This window comes from Platalea leucorodia (genome assembly GCF_965183815.1).
Source record: "Platalea leucorodia genome assembly, chromosome: 4".
Lineage (NCBI taxonomy): Eukaryota > Metazoa > Chordata > Aves > Pelecaniformes > Threskiornithidae > Platalea > Platalea leucorodia.
In genome coordinates, this window is record NC_138826.1 from 9793529 (window position 1) to 9811762 (window position 18234).

Genomic DNA, 18234 nt, shown 5'->3' on the forward strand with positions numbered 1-18234 from the left:
TCTGTCTCCTCGTAGGGCCTAAAAAGTGCTGAGTTGCCTCAGCTCTTGGACAAACAGAAGCACAAGGCTCAAACATCTGTATACTCTTCACTAGGTAGTGTTGGTCTCTGAAAAAGCCTTGGAAGTTTTCCACAACCGTTTTTTCTTTTCCTTGAATTTAATGACAGTTAAATTTATCTTGGTAAAGACATTAAAGCCCAGTATATGAACAGCATGCCCTACCATGATAAGAAAGTGGAATGCTAATTGTTAACGACCCTTTGCACACAGGACTTTGAAATGCAAGACTTTTTAAAAAAGCAGTGGTGCTTGGTAACTATCTACACCTGCATCCTGTGCGGAAATGTGCCCTCACAAATGGCAACTAGGAAATCAAACTTACATTGCTTATCCATTCCCTGACAGCCTGTGGACTCATTAAGTCTTCCATGTTTCCAGGGCTGGGCACTGAGAGTAGCACTTTAGCATACCAGCTACCACAGAATAAGTATCAGGACACTGCACGCTGGACAAAACTAGTTTATTTTACTACGCAGTTCACTAGGTTATTGGAATTCAGAAGAATAACTGAACAAACTGAAGACTGAGCACACAGTATTTTGTATCGTGCTTCCTATGTCACACTTGCTGCTGTAGATGTGTATTTCAAGCAATGTAATGATCATTTTGCATCTTCCTGTAATAAAACTATACCGAAAACTCAACTGTAGCTGATGAATGGCAGAGAGACCACTTTTGAGGAATACCAGGCCTTTCAGACCACTCTATTTCCAAAGTAACACATGATAGATAACATTAAAGATTTATCCTTGACTGATGCAATTTTCCTCTCCACTTCTTCTAGCCTCATCTGCTTTGAGATGAATTTAGTGCCCCTGAGCAGTGCCAGGAAAAGGATTTCACTTCTCAGCACTGTCAATAATTTATCCACCGCAGGAGAGAACTGTGGATACAGACATTCTCCCTCCCAACAAACGCCTCCAGGGACTCCTCTCAGAGGTAAAGAGGTAATTCAGTGACAGGTCCTGCCTTTTTTAATTAAAATACTCAGTGATTTCACAGAGTCTTCTCTGATCAAGGACTGCAAGACAGAGCTACCAAACAGAGATACCATTAGCATGTGTGTGCACCTATGCTTGTGTGTACATGCACGCCTGTTGGGAATATATGATCAACCTTGCCACCAACCGGACCTGGTGATAGAGCTGTGGCAGCTTTGCCTGCATTGGGCTACCAGACCGGGCAACCCCCAACAATATAGAAAAATTGTATTTCTTTACTTGTTCAGTTAAAGTATCCTCACCCCCAAATACTCCCACCCCCAAAATTCCTCTTCCCACTGCAGATGGACCTAGTATAAATCTGCTTGTTACAGCACAGCTAACACATTTAACAGAGACTTAACTCCAGCAATGCTATACATTATTCTGAGAGAAGTGTTTTACTGACAAAAAATTAAAAAGCCAAACCAAAACACCAACCCTCTTAACCTAGTTATTCAGACACAAAATCAAGGTAAAGACCAAGACTAAGATACTAGCTTATACACAAACAAAGCCCAGCACTGGAAAGCATTAGAAAAATCTAAGTTCCCAAACACTTGGTCGGCATGCTTTAACCCTACTAGGACAGGTAATCCTAGGATGAAGTTGTAGTTTCTATTTTAGGATGAATTATTAGCTGCCAGCTGAGATGAAATACATGTTACAGTTGCCAACCTGAGTAATCACTCTTTTGTAAAACACACATACTTGTATAAAGATTCTGAAGCAAAACAGAATTCATTGTGAAGGCTATTAATTTCCGCTATTTGTCTAATTTGAAGGAATTACCGTAAAAGTGCAGTTATTTCTCACAGTCATATTAATTCATTTTGATGTAATATCACATGTGTTCTTACTAATTTTGAGCTATTGATTTCTGATCTCAAAGTGAAGTTCTCCTCCTTTGGGGGGGAAAAAAACCCAACATCTTAAAGATTGCAGTGTGGGTGTTGGTATATCAAATAGCCAAAACTCACTGAACACTACTAAAAACCAGCCCATTTGAGCAGACATTGATCAGCTCTTCCATCTGGTCCCCAGCTCCAGCAGTCGAGCTTCCTGCGAGTGAGTGTTCTCATTTACGAGCTAAACTTAACACATGCCGCCTTATCATTCTGGTGACAATACATTACTAATGATTGAACCCCACTCCTTCCAGGAAAACTGCTGTTCTCAGGAGAATTATAGATCTTTGGCCAGAACTACAGTCTGCTCGTTATAAAATCTGACCAAAATACAATTCCACGTAGTTTTCAAAAGTATATAGAATTTGTGTTTAGGCAGGAGGAAAAAATAACGTACAACAGGAAAGAAACCTGTAAATATTCAGTATTTAACAGCAATTTCTTTGTGTATTTAAAAATTATTGTCATATTTTTAAGGTATGCTTTTCAGAAGTGCAATTCAACACTGAAAAGGATGGAAACAACTGAAGATGGTGATAACCTGCAATATCTTTTGGGCAAGTTCACAAAGGAAATAAAACACGGTATAAAAGAATAACAAGTACTGCCAGGTTAGAAAAAGAAAGCAGAAACTGGGCCAAACAGAAAAAAAGGGGAAGTGCACGCACACTCCCTTGACTGAAATGAGGAAAACTACAGCAGTCACTTGATGTTTTCCTTGGGTCTTGCTACTTTACTAGTGTGAAGGTTTGCCCTGAGGGAAAATCTGATAAAGGACTAATGCTTGAAGGTTTACTTTATTTCTTCAGCCGTTTATAATGGTCACTGCTTTCAAGTATAAAATTAAGACTGCACATGCTTGCAAGCCATGCATTAAATTTTGTCACCATAATTTGTTAATAGCAGCACAATATTAAAACAATCAGTAATGTGAGGTCACTACATCAAATAAAGTGGGTTCAAGTAGAATAAATCTTGTTCTGAGCAATTATACAGTTAATGACTTTGGAGCAGTACCTTTTGAGTTCACTATTAAGATGAAACATCTCCTGAAAGCCCAAATCAAACACAAACAAAAGTCCTTTGAACACCAAGTGACCACTTTGCAGACAAGCTATTTTGTCTAGGGAAACATGAGTGAAGAGCACAAGATAAGAGAAAAAATAAGTCTAACTTGCTGCTTTGTTATTGTACACTACATTTAGTATGTTGCTGAGATTGCAGCACTCCTGAAATATGTTTGGGATGAAAGTATATCAGAAACGCATAGCAAAGAGAAAACATCTTGGGGACAAGATAAACTGTCACAGATTCACTGGTATTAACCCCATAAAGAAATGACATTTCGGTTCTGCCCTGAAGTAAGGTAACAGAACAAAGACTGCAGTCCCCTCCACCATTCTCACCAACCTCCCCAACCCAATTTAAGGATGCTCTGTTGGGACAATGATACCACAGTGGTGCTTGCTCATCTGGATGCTGCAGAGAAATCCAGAAAGGGCAAAAATATCTAAAATACTGGCAGGATTGACAGATGGTAAGAGGTGGCAAAAATTAGGATTCAGTTGTAATGAAAATCAGGACTATGATTTCACACACTTGGACAATTTAGGCAGAAAAGACTGAAATTTTGAGTTATTCAAGGTAAGAAAAAGTCTTAATAAAAAGCAACTGGTCCCTTATGTTTGCCTCATCACAGTGCTGTCATGAAGGCAGTCAATTAAAGAGCAGTACACTCACAACAAGTGAAAGGCAAATACCCCTGTGTGTATTAGACTGTCAACCTTTGGAACTCCTCGTCACAGTTCAGAGAGATGGCATATTGAGGGTAAGATAACAACGATTATCTAATAACATAGGAACTCTTACTATTTAAACACACCTCTATAAAATCTGCAGGCCTGCGGGCCCTGAGGCAGGATGGGAGCATTATACAAGTGATGTGCAGGAGAAACGACAGGGGAGAAGTGCTAGCGGAATAATTCTGATTTAAAGTAGCCTTACCAATGAAAGCTAAGCCTAGGCACTTCAAGTGTATTTCAGTGTCCAGTTCAGCTGAAGACTGTTCAGCTGCAACTGAATTCCTCTGGGAGGTAGGCACCCAAAACCTTTGAGAATTTATATCTTAGTTACCAGTTCTGTTGCTGATATTCAGGGCTGAAACAGAGTCCACGTGAGGCTGCACAAACTATACTTGCGCCGCAACAATAACAGCAAGTAAAAATGATGCTCCAAAGTCTCTAGGTTCTGAAAACAGCAGGCAGCATCAAGATGGACTTATCTAATATTTAGGATTTACACCAGTTTTCATTTTCAGCGTAGCACAGCTAAGTAGCCCGCATACTTATTAAAGAGAGACTGAAACAACGATTTAGTCACATACAGCCCCAAAACTGGTTAAAACTTTCTGTTTCTCAGTTCTGTCTTTGAATTAGTGGGCCAAACTTCCTAGATAAAGTAAGAAACATTCTTAATACCCTCTTGCTTTTGTGATTCCATGTTTCTTTCCTAGCATGTGGTGCTCAGTATTTGTCACAACCCTGTAAATGCAATTTAGTGCAGTATTTATTATCGGAAGACTCATCACAGCGCTGTTAGTAGGATGAGGCAATTCTAAAAGGGACACCAGAGTCGAGCAAGGACAAATAGCATGCCATTTGATAGCAGTCACTTGCAAAATGATGTTATCAATCTGCTTCTGGTTTTGTTTTGTTTTTTTAATTAAATAGGATCATATAGTCCCTACTATGTCTACTTCTCCCCTTTTCCATTCAACTGATTCATTCTTCCTAGTTTTTTATGGATCTCAAGTAAGTGTAGTTCTTTTTGTTGTTTTTGTACACATTAATAATGTAAACGTTCTTCTAGGAATAACTTTCATTAGGTATCTTGAATCGGTAGGCCTGAAAGAATAACTTCTCCTCCACTCCTGCACCTCTCAGTCATCCGCTCTTATTCAAAATGTGGCTCAGCTCACCATAACAAGATCTCTTTAGTCAGACAGCCACTAATTTCTGTTACTCCTCCAATGAAAGCACTGTCTGTTGAAGGCATTCATATGTGGTCATAAAGAGTTTTCAAATAAGTCATTTCATCATTATTTAAAACATTTCTTTCCAATTGCCACTCTACCACTAAAAGACCAAACTAGGAACCTGCAATTAATTAATACATGCTTAACTTTAAAACCTGAACAGTCCTGCTAAAGACTGCAGAACTACAGGCACACGTAAAGTCAAGCATACGCTTAAGGACTTGCAGCATGGAGGCATACATTAAGGCACAAAGGGTGCCCCTCACAAGAGGCAGGATTTGGCATGCAGGCTCTTTTTTCAACCATTAGGATTTGGCCTGCAGGCTCTTTTTTTTCAACCATTTGAACCATCTTCCTTCAACACTTTCCGCCTTTACTTCCAGCAGTATTTCACTGCCAGTTTTTAGCACCTAACCAAAGATGCACCTCTTCAAACTCAGTCGTGTAGGTGTTTTCGCTTACTGAGAAAGGTGCTGAAAGCCAGAGACATTACTACCAGGACCCCACCTCACTGAAAGGCAAACAAAAATAAATCGTGTAGATAGTAAACGAGTCCTGATAAGCAGGCAGCCGAACGGGGCCTACAGAAATGGCAGCTGCAGAAATGGGCCCTGCTGCTTTCCTCTCCCCAGCACGGCGATGGGCACAGATGCGTGAGGCTCCATGATGAAACCTAACTGAACATACACAGCCCCAGGTCCCCTCGGCCTCCCTGCCACCCTACCCAATTCAAAAAGAAACCAGGGGTGAAAACATCGTTTTGGAAGTGACAACATCACACAAAAGCACAGCAGAAGGTGACTGTTGTCTGCTGGCCACGACAAGAAGAAAACCCTGAGGAGTTTCCTGAATTCACCTCCTTTCTTATTCGCCTCGCAGAAAGCAGCGGGCACGGCCGGCCGGCCGGGGTAAGGGCTGCCCTCAGGCCGGCCGCGGGGCACCGGGGCCTACCAGGAAGGCAGGGTGCCGGCGGTGACAGCCCGCAGGCCGCTCCCGCCGGCCGAGCGGGCTGCGCTGGGGCCGCCCGGGCCCGCCGCGGAGCCCCGGGCTGCAGCAGCCGCTCCCTCCTCTCCCGGCATCTCCGGCTCTCGACAGCTCCGGCCCGGGCAATTCGCTCCCTTCCCGGGCTCCGCGCGGGGCCCGCCGCTGGCCGGGGCTCGCCCGGGCAGCTCGGCCTCCGCCTCCCTGCCCGGCGGCAGGGGCGAGCCGGGATCGGCAGGGCCGCGGCTGCCGGCGGCAATACCTGCTCGGCGGGGCCCCTCGCCGCCGGCCCCGCGCCGGCAGCAGGCCCCGGGGCGGGCGGCGGGGACGGGGCGCCGCGCTCAGGGAGCGGGCCGAGCCCCCCGCCCCGCGCCGCTCCTCCCCGCGGGGCCCGCTCGGCGCCTAGGCCCGGCTCGCATCCCCGGCTTGGCGTGGCCGGGCCCGCCGGCGGCCTTACCGCCTCCACGGCGTGCTGCAGGATGGAGGTGAACTTGGAGAACATCCTGTCCCGCGACTGGAGCAGCCGCTGCCGGGAGGACCGCGAGAGCTCCTCGATCCGCCGCCGCCGCTCCAGGGTGAGGGCTGCATGCGGGGGCCTGGCCGCGGGGATCGGGCGGGCGGGCGGGCGGCCGCCGGCTCTGCCTCTCGCTCCGCGGCGGACACCGTGGCACTGACACCGCCGGGCTGCGGCGCCGGCTGCCGAGGCTCCGGGTGTCCGCCCCGGCGCGGCCTGCAGGGGCCGCCACCCCCCGCACGCAGCCAGCCGCCCGGCTGGGCCGGCTGGGCCGCCCGGTCCGGCCCGGCCCGGCCCGGCCCGGCCCGCTGGGCTGCGCTCCGCCCGGGGCGGCCCGATCCGCGGGCCCGGGCAGCCGAGAGCACCCTCCTGCCGCCCGGGCGGGGACGCCGCCGGCCGTGCCCTTGGCGATCGAACGGGGCCGCTTGTGCCGGGCCTGCCCGGGGCAGGGACCCTCTGCCGGCCCCCAGTGTGGGACACAGCCGGGGTGGGAGCGGGCAGCGAGCTCGGGGTGCCCGGAGCCAGACCCCCGCCTCTGCAGGCAACCCCCGGGCAGGGGGGCGAGGGGGAAGAGGCGCCCAGCACCCCCGTCTCCGTGCCCAGAGGCCTGCCGTCGGGCTCCGGCAAAGGCCTCTGGGTCTACACCTGCCTCTGCTTCGGGAGGGCTGGGAGCCAGCCGCCTCCGCCCGCGCCTGCCAGCATGGCGCGGACCAGGAGCAGCCCTGGCGTGGGTGGCTGAGGGCCTGGCTCGCTGTCTGCCGGGACAGTTGGGACCTGCAGGGACCGTCAGGTCCTCAGGGAAACAATGACATGCCCGGCTCTCCACAAAGCAGCGTAAGGGTGATAAGCTCAGAAAGTCAGTGACACCTTGTTGCTGCTGGGCGAGAGGCCGGCGGAGCTGGTGGCATGGTCCTGGCTGACTGCGGTCCTTCTGGGGCTTGCAGTGCACCACAGCATGAGAGGGCTTGTGGCAGTGTGCACATTACCTGTTTCACTGCTGTTTTTTTTTCCCCAGAGCTTTGAAGAAGACAAAGGTGGCTTTATTTCACCTCCAAGCCAAACACTTCAGAGAAAAAGATCATCCCTGCCATTTTCCCATGCCACAAGAAAAGCAGAGGTAAGGTGGAGTGAGCAGAGGTTATAGGTGTAGCTGGTGGGCGGTGGGATGCTTTGAGAACAGCTACAATTCATGTGACAGTGTTTGGGTGCTGGGCAAATGGAAGTAGGGGAACAGGATTGATTTGGCACTGGGGGAGCAGAGTGAAATGTTGGGAAGGTGACAGGCCAGTATGGGAAAGGGAAGAGAACCTGTACCAAATGGAGAAAAACTTTTTCATTAAATTTTGGAGATGAGTGAACACCAACTTCCTCATATGCTAGGAGCAAGCAGAGACAGACGAACCAAAGACAGGACAAAACTACTACTTAACTGCTGTGTTTTAAATTGTGTCATCGGGGAAGTCTGACTATGACTGTTGATCTTGTGATGAAGTCTTACTAATGATTCTGCTGTACTGATTGTTGTTACTGCCTCCATGCTTTGCAGGCATGGAGAGCTACAGTCCCAAGTACTGTATGGAAGTAAATACTAGTTGTATGTGAACACCTTTGCTGAAGTGGCTAAGGAGCAGAGCTAGCCATTTCCTTCTCAAAATCTAGACATATCAAATGACATATATTTAAAAGGAAGTTATGTTTTTTAAAAAAATCTGCTTATTGTGGGTTCGTCAAGTTACAGTCTACAGATGTTCTTAGGAAATGTACATTTTTTTATGTGGGTAGTCATGTGATGAAACATATGTACCACCTCTGCATTTAGGTAATTATTAATGGATGGATGCAGCATTTGGAAGGCGCCTATCTTCTATAATTTAACATAAAAAGTTCTAGTAGACTTTTAAAGTGTGCTCTAGGAGGCAAACCCTTCTTCAGATGAATTTAAGTGGTGTCTACTATAGTTTTGCAATACATCAGATTATTGTTAATATTTATGTATATTTTAATCTGGAAATACTTATACTTATTTTTATTTATATTAGTATTTTTATATTGTAAGTACAGTTCAGGGGCTACATCCAGCCTGCATATATGGTTTGTATTGCAGGTTTGTATTGCCTTCATTAAAAAAAGAAAAACAAATGACAAGTTGTAGGTTTGAATGCAAACATGTTGTCAGCAAGCAGGCTGAGTAGCGGTACAGCTTTTCTCCCGTCAATGTGAGGGTGTTTACGGTGTTAACCTTCCCATTCTCTCACCATAGATACCGTTTTGGAGCCTGCATCGTTTCTGAAGAAAATGTGGATTTAAGGCGCCCGTGCTTGATTAAGATGTCTAAGAGAACATGGTAATTTAAAATGCTCTTTGCAATCCATTTGTTTTTGCAAAAATGTCTTTTGGGTGTGCCTGGGCCTTCCCATGTCTGAGCAGCAGAATGAATAAAGAAACAGTAAGGTATCATGAAGATATAAAAGGAGACAGTTTTATAACAGTGGGAGTATTCCTAAGTGTACTTCACAATTTATGAAATCATAAGTCACCTCTTCACAGATGGTGAGGTAAAGCTTTTCTAATGCTTGAGCGCCTCTTATTACTCTAAGAGTGCCTGATGTATGTAAAAACTTTTTTTTTAAACAGAATGTTTCATTGTGGTTGGAATTCAGGTTTTGGTTGTAAAAGTGACTTCTTATTAGGACTCCTCCATATGAAATGCCTCGCAGTAAATGAAACAAAGAAAATATCACAATTATATGATTATCCCTAAGCCTGTTAAACAAATTGAGTCTCTGCAAATAACCCTGCATTTACTTACCGATATATTGAGCTTGAGTTTGTAGCCATACTGCAGAGTCCAGTCTGTGGTGCATATATGTGTTGCAAATTGTAGATTATGCTCTTTTAAAGTAGTCTCAAATTTCTCAAGTATATGGAGGTATTTCTCACTGGTTGGAATATTAGGTAAATACTGGCAGACCAGTAGTAATTCAAATCACTGGAAACTAACGGAAAGAATTATTTCACTAGTGTCAATGCAAAAGAACTCAGCTGAGGTTACATTCTGTTTGGATACTTCTTTTTCTCATTGGAGATTGTTCAGATGGAGATGACTCCGTTACGGACAGGCTACCAATATCATGTCATATGCAGCAATACATCTTCACCTGCTCATGCTTGATGTTGTTTCCACTGAAATAAACACAAGCATTACTACTTATTTTAATACTCTTGAAAGCACAGCTCTGCTGGTTTTGGGGTTTTTTTTGGCAAGGTAGTTCTATTTTTGGGTGGCACATGTACTGAATTAGTGTTTTGCTTGAATGTGAGTTAAGACACAGCTTGAAAACGAGGCTATTTCAATTGATAGAGCTTCTGGGAACTAACTTTTCTCCTTCTTACGAAGTAATGAAATTGTCTAGATTAAATCAATTTAAATGGAGTGAGACAGTAAGATAACGTGCTAGCCTTTCTATCTGAAAATCTCTCTGCTATTTAGATTGATGGCACCAGGCCAGTATCTAATGGATATATTTGTCTACATTACAGAAGAACTTGCTGCAGTCTTGACTTTTGCATCAGAGAGGCTGAGGATTTGGAAGGTACATTATTGTACCCCAGAATGAAAACATGCTAGTAGAGCTACACGTAATATCTGTTTATATTCTGCACAGGAATTTATTGGGTTTATAATAACCAGATGGACATCTATGTTTTCAGTGACTACTTGAATGAAGTGTTAGTGGCTCAGCATGATCTCGGCTTTTGAGGAGGACTAAAGAGATGTTTAAAATCATCTTCATACCTTTCTGATGCTGGGCTTTATTATAGAAAGCAAGCATTCTGTGCATTGGATACCGAAGAGCATACAGTGGGATTGACGTCCAAAATATGCTTCTCCCAAGTTTAATCAGTGTCTTATATGTAGTATCATATGTGCTTCTGTTTGCTGTCATTTTCCATCTTGAATTTTCTGGTTGTCTGTGCTCTCAACAGCATGCAAGACCTCCCTCCTTGCTGATTCGCTAGTAGCACCGTGTATTCAGCTCATGCAGTATTTCTTTAAATCCCATTTTCAGGCATTTCCTGGTCTGTGCATCCTGCTCCCCATCTGCACGTCTACTCCTTCTGTAGAGACATTCATTTATCTTTTGATGGGTTACAAACTTCCTAGTCATTAATCTATTGTCTAATTGCTTACCTGTCACATCTGCAAGTGCCTTTTTATGCCATCACTCATTGCTACTGTGGAAGACACAGTACGGGGCTGGATGGACAAATATGCACGCCCAGTAGGCTATGTCTTATGTTCATACTTCAGGTGCACTGCCTGTACTACCCTGCTTTAGCTTATCGAGTGGATTGTAAAGGAGACCACAAGGACGTCAGAAGTACATGTTGTCAGTGAAATGAAGCGTGTATTTTCCAAACAGATCATGTTTTCCTCAAATGTTTCTATTCCACTGGAAGCATTATAATCCAGGCTTTCCTCTATGAGTACATACCTGAATGTTCTGTCATATGGTATCTGCAAGTGTTAGCATATAATAAATTACTGAAACCAGATAAAATACTCTCAACTGTGATCAGTCAGAGCTTAGCCAATTTCACTGAAGTCTGCAGGTTAGCAGAACCACAAGTTTACTTGTTCGCATGGTAGTGGAAGCTTGAAGCAAAGACATTCGGGATAAACTTCTGCGTTTATGCTTTATTGCAACTATAATGACTGCAAGAGTCTGAATGTGGTATAAATAGACATAAAACTGGATTTTGCCCCAAAATATTGGAAAACAATAATTGAGTGGTAAATTAGGTCCCTCAATCATTTGTCTGTGTCCTTGCAGAGAGGGAAGTCTAGCAACCAGAATCTGCATGTATTTCTGGGAAGAATTTTGGTGCTTAGTCTTTACCCTACTAAGAGATTTCTGAGTAATTTTCAGATCAGCTCTGCCTGCCTTGTTAGTTTTCTAATGCATAATAAGATTTCATTGTTACTTACATCTTTGGATTTAGGGCTATAATCTGTTAATCCCTAAAATGTCATCAGATAATCTGTTTAATCATAAGCAAAAGCTGATCTTGATAGTCAGTATGTGTTATGCAAAATAGTTCAGGCACACTACTACTATGCGAGTACGGAAACTTTCAGATCTTTCTTTCACATTAGTCCATGATTAAAAGTAGTTTTTTGTCAGAGTTTCAATTCAGATGTCTTTGTCCTGGAGCGTAATTGAAATCTTTCATGGAGTCTGATATTAAATTTTGGCATTATAAAATGTCTTAATTTTGAAGCAAGTGTCTAAAATATTTATGATGTGAGGTACTCAGTAGTGGCTTCATGAATAATTTTAAATTATTGATAGCACAATCATCTAGAAGGGCCCAAATACTAGTGTCACAACTCCCTCCAGCATTCACTATCTGTCGAGTGACATGACAGAAGTCCAGTGATGTTCTTCAGTGTTTGTTACACCAGGAAGGAGGCCAGTAACTCCTGTGGGTTCCCTTCGTGGCTTCTTGGTAGGAACCTGCTATCACCAGAAGAGGGCACAGGTGGCCTGGTTTCATCTGTAGGACACAAAGCAGCAAGGTTCAGAGGGACTCCCTCATAGCTATTTTTAGGGAAAAAAATAACCCTACGTATCCTGTGTAGAATGAATTAGTATACCAACTAGTAATGTTACCTCTGGGCTTAACTGCTGCATGTTACTGGGCTTGTAAAAGCTTTGGTTGCTACACATGACAGCCCATCATCTTAGCAGTTTGCTTGTCCCACTTGGTTCTCAAATGATGTTATTTGAAGCTACAGGACTGGTTTAAGTTTACAAAGACATTGACTTACCCCTGTGGCTGTCACATTCCACGTGATATTTGAATCTTTGCAGCAACTAAACCCCAATGAATTTAGGAAGGGTCTTGTATTCAAAGACTGGCCTTTCTTCACAACTAACTGAATTCTTGTGTGGTTGCCAAAGAGGTGAGAGTGACCATGTACATCACCATTGTGTTATTTCACCTGTAGGTGAGGGTAGAGGGAGCCATCTGAACACTTCCAGTTAGAATTTCATGCTCAGAAGCTGTACTCGGAGCCAAACTGCATTTCCAGAAAAAGTATGTGCAACTTGATCCTCTGTAATTCTTTCTGAGTCATCACCCCTGTAGGAACGAGCATCTGCACTTGGATGAAGCCTTTAAGGAGCTGAGCTGGAGGCACTACTGACAACAAGCAAAGAAAATGAAGTCTGCGCAGACCCAGGGTCATCCAGAAATGTTTCTGTTCCTCATCCCTGTTCTTTTGCCTCAGGCTGCTTTGGACTAGTTTGACATTCAGTCCTCATGTTGTGAAATGCTGAAGTAAGCAGACCTGTGATTGTAATGTGCCTAATATAATGGAACCTGTTCCTGATTAGATCTCGGAGTGGTGCTGTAATGCACTGGCCTTGATTCCTGCCTGGCAGCTCGTGTGGCAAGTGAAGTATTTCCAGAAGTATCCCCAGTCTCTGGGTCTCCCAGGAACTCCCAGGTGGTGTCATACTAGCTGTTATTTCTACCTGGGGTGCTTGACTGCTGCATCAGATGTGTGCAGTCTGCATTTCCTTCTCCCTCTCCAGCAGTAACAGCCAGGCAGCAGAAAGCCAATTGTTATATTTGGCATTACATGTACAGCATACATCGAAATTCTGTGTTAAGACATAGAAATCTTGTACTAGCATTAATCAGTTTCCACGAGCTGTTGCAAAACAGTTCATCCCAGTGCGAGATCACAGCCCGCAGAGGGCAGCCTGACCTCGTGTTTTACTCCAGTGATGTGCTCAACTGGAGAATTCAGTCATCTGCTGGCATCTCTGTCCATTAGTGTGAATTGCTGTGGAATAAACAATTGGATGTTGTAGAGAATTAGCATCAGCAGTAAACTCAAACAGATTCAAAAGTGGACCAAAAAAAAAAATTGCATGACTAAATTAAGCCTTCTGGTATTTTTTTTTTAACATTGAAAGAAAAAAAATGCATCAGAAAACTCAGCTAGACCTGAGCTTTAAATATGTCACGGGTAAGTTTATTGGTAGGTGTCAATAGGCAAGAGGAAGAAAATATCCACAATATGTGTGCCTGAATGTACTGGACAAGACTAACAGGAGAAGAAAAGTGTTTTTCTTTTTTTCCAAATCTCTTCAGGAATCTGTCAAGGTTTGAGTTACTGTTACCATGACCGTAAGACTGTGCCTGTGGCTGGTTGGCCCGTGTTCTTTCCCAAGCGTGTGCCGAGTCCTTGTGAAACAGCCATCACAATTCCAAGGAGATTTTGTCTAAGAGGATGTGTCTCTACACACAGACATGTGCCTTAGCTGTAAAACTGATCATTGCCAGCTTCAGAAATAGGGCTTGCTATCTTGACTTAGTATGACAAGGAACAAGGCATTCAGTTCCTGAAAAAGAGCCAGTACTTTGTGTGTCTCAAATCAAATTGCGTCTACCAGCTCCTTAAGGAATGATCTTGATGTGCTCTGAAGGGAGGCCTGTCCACCTCTATACTTCTCAGCCAGAGGGCCCTGCAATACAATGTTCAGAGTAGAAAATAAATATAAAGAAAATAGCATTTGAGGAATTAAGACAGCCTCAGCAATGTCTGAATTCCAGGAGTGGAGAAAGAAGAAGCCTCAGTATCTCTTATGATCAGATGTCAAATTACTCACTGATGTACTTTACTGTTGATTTAGATAATTAATTTCTTTGGTCCCAAACTTTCTACCCCACATAAGCGTGGCTGTTCACAGCAGAATGTCTACGCTTCTCAGAGTTTGGTTCATCATTGTAAATGCAACTACAGGTGAATTTTTGCTTCTGATTCTTAAAACTTTCTCCATGTATAGGAGTGCTGAGAGATTTTGACTCTCATTTATTCATAATATTCTTTGGTATTCTTGCTATGTTATTTATAAACATCATTGCTAATGTGAACTCTGACCAAGGAGATATCTGCCACATTTCACATCAATAGCATGATATAAAAGTTACTCTGTGTAAAAATGCTTCCACTTTTAACCAACTCTGATTGCATAATTTAATTCAGTTTGGCCACAGCAAATTCTTCAGGGTAAAGGGTAAAGTAGGGCACGCAGTAAGATAATGCCCTTACTTGATGCAGATCTAGAAACTCTAATTTATAATTAGCAACAAAGGCAGTTTATGGGATTGTCTCTGTATCTTCTGTAGGCATGCACTGCATACAAAATTGGAAGAAAAAGTGATTTAGGAGTCAAGATTCACAGCTCTTGTTCATGGTAGATACTTCATATGTGAGCCTGTGAGAACCTGATGTAAAACCTGATTAAGTTTCTGACTCTGAGATCTTCCTAATAAGGATGCACACATAGGGGTGGTGCTGAAGTTCTTCAGCAGTGAATGCTGGCCAACGTTTAGCTGATCTTTCCAAGCCTGACTCTCAGAAACTAATTTGTGATATTTGGGGGGGAAAAAAAAAAAAACTTCAATAAAACATTTCTGTTAATATTTGGTGTGAGTAATTTGGAGCTCAATTCTCCTTTGAAAGATACAAATGGGAACTTTTCTCAAAAGAGATTAGCGGGAGCTGGCCTTGAAGCTCCCTGAAATCAGTGAAAGGCCATGTATTTATGTGAATTTGCTGTTCACTACTGGCTAATTGCAGATTGTAGTAAGAGTCTTATATTGAAAGTAAGAGTTGTCTTGCTTTCATGTCACTCATGTCACAGAGAACTATTTATTGTGAGCTTATTAAAATTCTGATTAAATCATAAGACTTAGTAATGCTGTAGATTTTGTTCCTTTCTAGTGTGACTGCTATAGATCTGATTTCCCTAAGAAAGGAGCCAGTGGAGTTATGGTGGAACGTGTGATAAAAACTTGTAGAAAACCCCTGTAGCTTCTGTCATTCTTCAGCATCCCAATTTCAGTTCAGTGAAATACAGTTAAGTAGATTATTCAGGCCAGTCCTGGCCATCCTTCCTCTTTGCCTTGCCCACAGAAGTTGTTCTTTGAAGCCTACTTCTGTAAGAATTAGTCTTTTGTTCAAAAAAAACCCTAACTTTTGTCACAATGATCTGATTTCAAGAGGAAACATACTGTGTTGTGCAAAGATGGGTATGTTCTGACTGATGAGCTACGTGCATCAGACAAAGATGTAATGCTGACTTTTGTCTGCTTTTTCATCCATGCTAAGTCATTCTCCCCTGATTTTAATGAAAAAAAAAAAAAAAAAAAGACTTACATACTACTGATGGGATCTTAATTATTTTTAAAACTACTGTCCTACTTTCGTATGTGACAAACTGGTTCAAAAGTGATGCGGGACAAACAATGAGATTATAAACCTCATTTTCCTGGGAATTGATGCTAAAAATATCAATAGTTTATTTCTTCTTTTTGAGGGGATGGGGAGAGGGTAGGGAGAAGGGCAGGAACTGTAGGGACTGGTACCAGCAAATTGTTGGAAAGCCAAAGCACAAAACTTGCAGTGATTTATTACACATATACAGCATATTGCGAAGATGGTACAGTGTCCGACGTTAGGTGTCTGCGTCTTGGTCCAAAAGCTACTGAAAAGCAAAGGGAGAGATTCTCACCCATGTTGCTGGGCAGATCATGAGTGGGACAATGTCTTGGCTGTAAGAGTTCAGTAAGAATTATTGACTTTTCCACATTTCAAACTTTGGGTTAGCTGGACATTATTATTCTTTTAAGAGTTTTCTGTCTGTCTAAACCCAGTTTACTTAATGGAAGGAAAACTGAATTTTCTTTTAGATATTCACGCAGTGGCTCAGTGACAGCAAGGTATGCTGCACAGAGAATACAGTCCAATATTTAGGATACTTTTCTTTGAAGATGCAGATTCTATTCTGTGCTCTGACATAGATTTTCTCTGTGACCTTGGACAACGTACTTAGCTCCTCAAGGGCATTTAGGCATCTGAAAATACCAATAGGGGATTTGAAAACACTTATTGTTTGGTAAAATATATGAATCTGTTTAGGCATCTCTAAAAAATCCTGAGGTGCTTGTTTGCATCTCTTAAAGCCCAAATACCTTTAAAAAATGACCTTAGTGGATCTTTTTCCACTATCTGAGTTAGAAGCCTAGGCTGTCTGTACAGTCAATAGGATAATGTAGGAGGCAGGATCCTGCTTCCCAGTTGACTAATTCATAAGCCTCAGGTAGATGCCTGAAATAAAATGATGTCAATCACTGCTCCTTAATGGACTTCTAAAGTAGTCAGGAAATGGCTCAGTCAATCAAACAGCTCAACAGCTTGCTGCTGCTCAAAAGGATCATCTCTTTTCCCTCTAATGGTTCCTCCTCGCCCCTTCCTGGCTGTGCAGTTCTGCACTCGCCTCCTGTCAGCTCCAGTGCTTATCTGAGCCTTTGGTTTCTTTCTCTATTCTTCTGTAGCCTTACCTGGCAGAAAGCTAACCCAGTGCAAGAAAGTGAGCAATTCTTTGCTAATGAATGAGCTAAAGTAGTTCCTTGAGGGTCAGACCAGTGGTGATGGCGCTGCAGTGAGAGGAGCAGGAGCAGATGGGTTGGAGTAAGAGAAGAGGGAGCGCATAGGAGGATATGTCACCACCCCTTGCAGAAGCAGCAGTGAACTCTTGGATTGGCTTGTCCATCTTATCTGACCCAACATCTCCTTATCTACGTGTCTGAGGTCTTAATCTGTAAAATAGTAATAATGGTGTCTCGCTTCTCTGTACTTCCCTTTTCCACCTTCTGTAGCTCCCTTCCACATTCCCTAGATATTGGCAGGCTCTGAGACAGCAACTGCAGAGGCTGATTCAGCTGCACGCATGCAGGTTGCCTGACTGGTACCTGTGGCTAATGAGGACATGCCCTCCAGAACTGGTAACCGTAGAGTTCCCACTGCAGCTTTTCCCCTTCATTTTAATTTCTCTTATTCTAATATTTGTGCTAATTTCTACAAAACTTGTAGGGATGTAGAACTCTTTCTGAATTATACCTTTTAATCAACTTGAATTTAAATTCTCCATATACAAATCTGAAAATTCTTGGGGGGGACTTGATGGACAGACAGGAAAATAAGCCTCTGTCATCCTCAATTCCTCTGGAAACCCAGCTAAAAAGCTCTTTTTAATAAATGAGTGCTGTATCTGATCCATTTTAGCATTCTGTTGAACTTCTCTGCCTTAGAGACTTTACACAGTGAATGGAAAAAACTCTTTGTGTTCTATAGAAACGCAAGTTACAAATGCCTTACCCTTCCTACTTCCTAGCAGTATAAAGAAAGGAAGTTCTTCATTAAAAAGCTAATTTCTGCATCTTCCCGAACCTTCTTCTTAAAGCCATCTATTAAGTATCACACAGGAGAACCCTTGATAGTGCTAGTTAGAAACTCACTGAAGGAAGTGCATAGGAAATGACTCAATTAAAAATACAAAATGCTGTCATACTACATGGACTGAGGAAAACCTTCGCCTTTTTGGACAAGAAGGAAAACTTGAGTTGTTTGCAAGTGGAAAATTCTACTCATGTCAAAAAAGAAGACAGGGAAAGGAGCTGTTTTTCAAGTGGATGTCAGATCACCAACTAAGGATAATGCCATAGGAGTTGGGAAGGAGAAGAAGAACTTGAGATCTGTTTAATTCCTGCTGCAGGATTCAGAAACGTTTGCAGTGGGCAAGGAAACAGAATGACATAATGAATACGATTGATTGCGGGAGACACTGGGGTAATCCATGGCAAATAGAGCCGCATGCGACTAAAAGTCGTTGCTGC

At 43.2% G+C, this 18234-nt stretch overlaps 1 protein-coding gene across 1 annotated transcript in view; it reads right to left on the bottom strand.

Moving 5' to 3' along the window:
- FHIP2A (FHF complex subunit HOOK interacting protein 2A) overlaps window positions 1-6600 on the bottom strand; it is a 37302-nt gene extending 30702 nt beyond the window's left edge. The window contains exon 1 of the mRNA XM_082309772.1: window positions 6421-6600. Coding sequence (XP_082165898.1) covers window positions 6421-6465 — 45 coding nt within the window. The 5' untranslated portion in view covers window positions 6466-6600. The remainder of the gene's footprint in view (window positions 1-6420) is intronic.
- Between the last annotated feature and the right edge of the window lie 11634 nt (window positions 6601-18234).